The sequence below is a fragment of the Galeopterus variegatus genome, unplaced genomic scaffold, assembly GCF_000696425.1.
Source record: "Galeopterus variegatus unplaced genomic scaffold, G_variegatus-3.0.2 Scaffold12515, whole genome shotgun sequence".
Lineage (NCBI taxonomy): Eukaryota > Metazoa > Chordata > Mammalia > Dermoptera > Cynocephalidae > Galeopterus > Galeopterus variegatus.
Genome location: NW_007738626.1, coordinates 18,285 through 25,355, shown reverse-complemented (window position 1 = coordinate 25,355; position 7,071 = coordinate 18,285). Strand labels below are relative to the sequence as shown.

At 36.6% G+C, this 7,071-nt stretch overlaps 1 protein-coding gene across 1 annotated transcript; it reads left to right on the top strand.

Moving 5' to 3' along the window:
- Window positions 1-2: 2 nt before the first annotated feature.
- Window positions 3-581, top strand: LOC103581187 (olfactory receptor 52B6-like; the record flags this gene model as incomplete). Its single annotated transcript, XM_008563079.1, has 1 exon — window positions 3-581. A coding segment is annotated over one exon (579 nt), but the record flags the coding sequence as incomplete, so codon positions are not given.
- Window positions 582-7,071: the final 6,490 nt, after the last annotated feature.

Below are 7,071 nucleotides of genomic sequence, written 5' to 3'. Positions count from 1 at the left end.
TGGCCATCTGCTGCCCTCTACGATATGCCACAGTCCTCACAAGCAAGGTGATTGGGAAGATCGCCGCTGCCACCCTGACCCGCAGCTTCACCATCATGTTTCCATCTGTCTTTCTCCTTAAGCGCCTGCACTACTGCCGGACCAACATCATCGCGCACACATTTTGTGAGCACATGGGCATCGCCCGTCTATCCTGTTCTGATATCTCCATCAATGTCTGGTATGGGTTGGCAGCAGCTCTTCTCTCCACAGGCCTGGACATCATCCTTATTTCTGTTTCCTATGTCCACATCCTCCGAGCTGTCTTTCACCTCCCTTCTCAAGATGCTCGGTCCAAGGCCCTGGGCACTTGTGGATCCCATGTCTTTGTCATCCTTCTCTTCTATATCCCTGCCCTCTTTTCTGTCTTTGCCTACAGGTTTGGTGGGAGACGTATCCCACGCTATGTCCATATCCTCCTGGCCAACCTCTATGTGGTCATCCCGCCTATGCTCAATCCCATTATTTATGGAGTGAGGACCAAGCAAATTTTGGAAGGAGCAAAGCAGATGTTTTCAAATTTTCCCAAAGAATCTAAATAAATGCTCCCAGCTTGGCCTCAACTTAACACTTTTTGACACATAACAAGTGTCCTATGTTCACCCCATCCTCATCACTACATCTTCTACTTATCGCCATGTTATTCTCATCCATGTTTCAATTTACCTAAATATGCCGTCTACTCAAACCCTCCTCAATTCTGTAGTAACATTCACCCCATTCTCTTCTACCTATTATTCAAGTGTGGTCAGAACCCCCATCACCTCAAGAAGCACTAACTATTTAGAAGAGATATGATAACTCTCTGTGTATATTGTGTTGACATTTATTTGCCAGTTCAACATCTTTCTCATAATGGAACCCCTGAGAACTGCCATGTCTCCGATTTAAAGTCCCGTGGGATGTTATATGTTTTTCTTACCAGTTGCTCAAATCCATGATCACATTTGTTTGTATACCCAAGTTCAGAGATACCAACACACAGCTGCTTATGTAAGTGAACACACTCATTTATCAGTTTAAATATGAACATATAATTTAAAAAAACACTTTCACCAAATAAGTCTGTACAGAGGTTTCCTGAAAATGTTGATAGTTGCATAGAGACTGAGTACTCTTTTTCATCCACATATGCTTTGTATGAGTATTTCAAAATTATATTCATCATTAGAATTAGAAATCAAAATACCTATTTATATCTAATAGCTATGGATTTACATGTTCTTTCATGAATGGTTAAAAATACATAAACATCCATATGTAGTTTAATAATTTGCTCAGTAATCATTATTAACTATTATTCATAATCCTTAATTTTAAATCATCAACTAGGGGGCCGGCCCAGGGGCGCACTGCTACAGTGCGCCGCTTGGGAGCACAGCGGCGCTCCTGCCCAGGGTTCGGATCACACATACAGACCGGCAGCTCACTGGCTGAGCAAGGTGCGGGCGCAACACCGAGGGTTGCGATCCCGTTGCCGGTCCCGGTCCGGTCCGGGCATGACACTGAGGGTTGCGATCTGTTGCCGGTCATAAAAAAAGACAAAAAGGAAAATAAATAAATAAATAAATAAATAAATCATCAACTAGGAATTATCCTAGCTTGATTTTCTCTGAGAAAGCTAGGAGAAAAGTGACTCAGCCTGGATTTTAGCCCAAGACAAATTGATCCTTGACAATGTAGTTCACCTCTCAGTCTGACCATTCCCATATTCAGCCCACAGTGAAAGACCCATTTTTTGTGTTTTGGAAGCACTTTTCATCTAAATCACTATTCTGTTGAATCATGATCTTATTCCTTCTTGTTTTTAGTAGAGATCTTCTCGTCTGTGTGCCTTCACTCCTGGCCTAGACTGTGTATTTTCAGAGAAAAAAGGTTTTTTTGTAAGGCTTTTTATTCCCATTGCCCCAATACATGAGTACATACTAACAGCAGATATGAAATATGTGTGTGTATGTGTATAAATTCTCATAAATTCTCATTTAATCAACTTTGACATCACTTTTATGCTCTGCATTCACCCTTAAGTAAGGAAGTTCTCCTCAGACCTGTGAGCCAGCATCCTGTAGAGGGGAACTCTACTAAATGCGAGCAGATGTGGATTTTACACCTAGATGTACTCCTGACTTGCTCAGTGAGCTCACCAGTTTACACAACATCAATGAGCTTAATTTTCTACTCATCTGCAAAGAAGATCAGAATGATATAACATTATACAGCTATTGTATAGTCAGCGGTAGGTGAATGTTGAGTTCATTTTCCTCTTTTTTATTTCAACTTGCTCTCCATATCCTCAAGACAATGATAATAAAAATTAGAGAAAGCAGTTCTTAGCATTCTTATCATGTGGAAGAGAAAACTATAAGGAGTAGTGGTCAGGTTTGCACTCTAGATCTTTGTTAATATTCTGACTCCATTTACCAACTGTGTGACTCTGGGCAAGTGACTTAGCATTTCTATGTCTCAAGTTTTTCACCTGTGAAAGGGAAACAATAATAGTACCTTACCCTTAATGATGATGTAAAATATATATGTAGATATAGAGACAGATATATATATATATATATATATATCATATAATAGTACTTGTCATATAAGTAAATGCTCTACAAATGACAGCTTTTTTGTATTGTGGTTTCACTTACTACTAGTATTTTTTTTTATTTTAACATTTACTGGTACTTGTTTGTGGGTTATAACGTGTTGTTTCAGTACACTACAAATGCTGTACAATGACTCATTTTGTTTTATACCCAGTAGTTCAGCACTTCTCAATTATTATTAATTAATGGCTCCTTCAACACCTCATAATTAGTGAATGATTGTCCTGGTACATAAGCAGATTGAATGTCTCATACTCCAATTTTGCTTCTACAAGGAGGATTAGGAAGAAGAATACAAGAGTAAAACAGAAACAGTATATCCTGCCCTCCTAAGCTCTCCAGTTAGGGTCCTGAAAATTAGACTGATGAAAGACAGACTAACAAGACAAAAACAAACAAAAGGTCATTAACATAAGCAGTGTGCATGTATATGGGACAAATTCAGTGATATTTAATAACTTGAAGGGGTAGCTAGAACTTAGGCTTAAATGTTATTTTAACAAAAGAACAATAAATTTGTAGAAAAGTATCAAGACAAAGGAGAAGGATTTAGGCTTCATGGCTGGCCTGTTGGCTCAGTTGGTTAGAGCACAGACTTATACCCAAAGTCACTTAAAGATAGCTACTTTAAATATGTTCACAGAGCTAAAGGAATGTAGGAGAAAAATATCACACCAAATATAAAATATTAACAAAGAGAATTTACAGAAAGGAATTAAACAGAAATTCAGGTGTTGAACAGTAAAATAACTGAAATGAAAAAAAAAATCTCTGCAGGGTCTCAAAGGCAGATTTTAGCAATCAAAAAGAATTGGAAAAAAGGAAGATCCTTTTTCCAATTTAGATTACCCAGTCTGAAGAGCTGTAAGAAAAAAAAAAAGGACAGAGCCTCAGAGACATGTGGGACACCACCAATAGTACTGACATATTTGTGATAGGAGTCCTACAAAGAGAGAAAGAGACAAAGGTGCAGAAATAATATTTTAAGAAATAATGGCAGAAAGTTTCCAAAATTTGACTTTTTAGAAAATTATTCTACAATTTCAAAAAGCTCAACAAATTCCCCAATACACTCAGGGATACACATTGTAATAATGAAAATGTTGAAAACCTAAGACAAAGAGAAAATCTTGAAAGCCTTAGAAGACAATTGACCGTATGTGTAAGGAATTCTGAATAAGATTTATAGCTTATAGTTTATCAGAAACCATGTAGGTAAGATGGCAGTGGAATGACATATTCAAAATTATTAAAGAAAAGCATTGTGAAACAAGAATTCTATATCTGGCAAAAATATTCTTCAAATGAAAAAGACAGCAAGCTAGTGTAGAATATAACTCCCGTAACCTGATAAAGGACATCTATAAAAAACCCACAGCTCAAATAAAAGGAAACCCAGAATGGAAAGAAATAAGTAAAATTATCTCTACTCACAGATGACATGCTCTAATATATAGAAAATCCTAAGGAATCCACTTATCCACGTCAAAATAAACAAACAAAAAAAAACTATTAGAACTAATAAATCAGTTCAGCAAGGTTTCAAATCAATATATAATAATCAAGATCAATATACAAAGCAAAGGACAAAACTCATCACACTTTTAGAAGAAAACATAAAAGGGAGATTTTTGTGACCTTGGATTTGGCAAGTATCCTTAGATATGACAGTGAAAGCATGAGCAAAAAAGAAAACATAGATTAATTGGACCTAATTAAAATTTAAAAAAAAACAACTTCTGGCTTCAAAGACACCATCAAGAAAGTTAAAAAATGAACCTTCAGAATAAAAGAAAATATTTGCATATCATATATCTGATAAAAGTCATGTATCTAAAATAAATACAAAATCCTTAAAACTCAATAATAAGAAGTTGAATATACAAGCTACAAGAAGGGCAAAAATCCAAAAGATATTTCTCCAAAGCAGAGATACAAATGACCAATGAACAAATGAAGAGATGACTGACCTCCCAAGTTATCAAGTAAATGCAAGACAAAAACATTATGAGATATCACCTCACAACTGCCGACATGCCTATATTCAAAATTTCAGGTAACAGCAAGTGTTGGTAAGGACGTGAAAAAACTGGAATCCTCATACACTGCTTGTGGGAATGTAAAATCGTACAGTCACTTTGAAAAGCAGTCTGGCAATATCTCAAATAATTAAGCATAGAATTATCATATAACCCAGAAATAACACTTCTAGAATATACCCAAGAGAACTGAAGACATATCCTCACAGAAAAATGTATGCAAATGTTAGCAGCAGCACTATTCATGATTAACCAAATGGCCATCAATGGGTGAATGAATAAATAAAATACATTATATCTGTGCAATGAAATATTCCTTATCCATGCAAAAGTAAAGAAGTACTGTCACTATACAACATGGGTGAACAGAGAAAATAGTTGTTTAAGTTAAGAAATACAGTCACAAAAGACCACACACTACATGATTCCATGTATATGAAATAGCCAGAATAGGTAAATCTATAAAAACAGTAGCATGTTAGCGGTTTCCAGGGGGAAAAAAAGGCGTGTGACTGCTAATGAGCAAGGATACTATTTCTCAGGTGTAAAAAATGTTCTGGAATTAGTAGTGACAGTTTTAAACCAGAGTGACTATACTAAAAGTCACCGAATTTTACACTATAAAAAGATAAATTTTATACTTGCTATATCTCAATTTTAAAAAAAGACAACTTAAGTAAAACCTGACATAGAAAGGGAAATCATCCTTACTTGGGGAGAAATTGAAACAGATTGATACTATTTCCTGTCACCTGAATACTACATTTTAATATTTCTGCTCAAGTTCTAGCAATCTAATTTCCGTTTTACTCCTAAATTTAAATTTTCCAAAGCATTGCCATCACCATTTATTTCATGTAAGTTCTTTCATATTTATTGCCTCAACTGCTGCAGTAAGCGTGCGCACGCGCGCGCACACACACACACACACACTCACTCTTTTCAGTCCCAACTACAATTTGAGTCTCAGGGAAGCCTCCCCTAACTATACAAGCAGAATTATTATCCCTCTGGCCTCCCACAGCACTTTGCACCCACCGTTGTACTATAATTACTGGTAGCTGCTTGTAGTACAGCAACATGATTTCTTCAAATAGCTGCTTGTAGTACAGCAACATGATTTCTTCAAATATTCACCTCAAACACTAACTCAAAGACAGAATCAATCAAGCTTTGTCAAATGGTTGAATGAGCAAGACACACAGAAATTACTATATGTTCTTTACTTTAGGCTGACACATGAATGTAATCGATTTTTAGGGAGAGTGGAGGGGTGAAGAGAGAGCACTAAGGTGGAAAACACACATGGGTTTCAAGACAGATACTAGGAAAGTAATGAGTGAAAAAAGCCCCAAAGGAAATGCTTTAAGAAGGGCAATGAGAAAAGCAGAAGAGAGAAAAAAGAGAGGGATTGAAGGCAGAGAAGGAAGGAATTAGTAACAGAACAAATTTGATGAAAACTGTCCAGCCAGGAACGTCTGCGTTGTTGCTGTGCTCCTCCCCCCGAGCAAGTTCAGAGGGTCTATCAATAGATCTCTTCTCTCCAGCTCTCTGCCAAAGCATATACCCATGTGCTCCAGGACCCTGTGTTGAGTGAACAGTGCTGTATTGTTCCAAACAGTGGGGGAGGGACACAGAGAGTCAGGAGAATCTCAGCTCCCAAAGGANCTCATACACTGCTTGTGGGAATGTAAAATCGTACAGTCACTTTGAAAAGCAGTCTGGCAATTTCTCATACAATTAAGCATAGAATTATCATATAACCCAGCAATAACACTTCTAGAATATACCCAAGAGAACTGAAGACATATCCTCACAGAAAAATGTATGCAAATGTTAGCAGCAGCACTATTCGTGATTAACCAAATGGCCATCAATGGGTGAATGAATAAATAAAATACATTATATCTATGCAATGAAATATTCCTTATCCATGCAAAAGTAAAGAAGTACTGTCACTATACAACATTGGAGAACAGAGAAAACAGTTGTCTAAGTTAAGAAATACACTCACAAAAGACCACACACTACATGATTCCATGTATATGAAATGGCCAAAATAGGTAAATCTATAAAAACAATAGCATGTTAGTGGTTTCCAGGGGAGAAAAAAGGCGTGTGACTGCTAATGAGCAAGGATACTCTTTTTGAGGTGTAAAAAATGTTCTAGAATTAGTAGTGACAGTTTCAAGCCACAGTGACTATACTAAAAGTCGCCGAATTCTACACTATAAAAAGATAAATTTTACACTTTTCGTATCTCAATTTTAAAAAAGACAACTTAAGTAAAACCTGACATAGAAAGGGAAATCATCCTTACTTGGGGAGAAATTGAAACAGATTGATACTATTTCCTGTCACCTGAATACTACATTTTAATATTTCTGCTC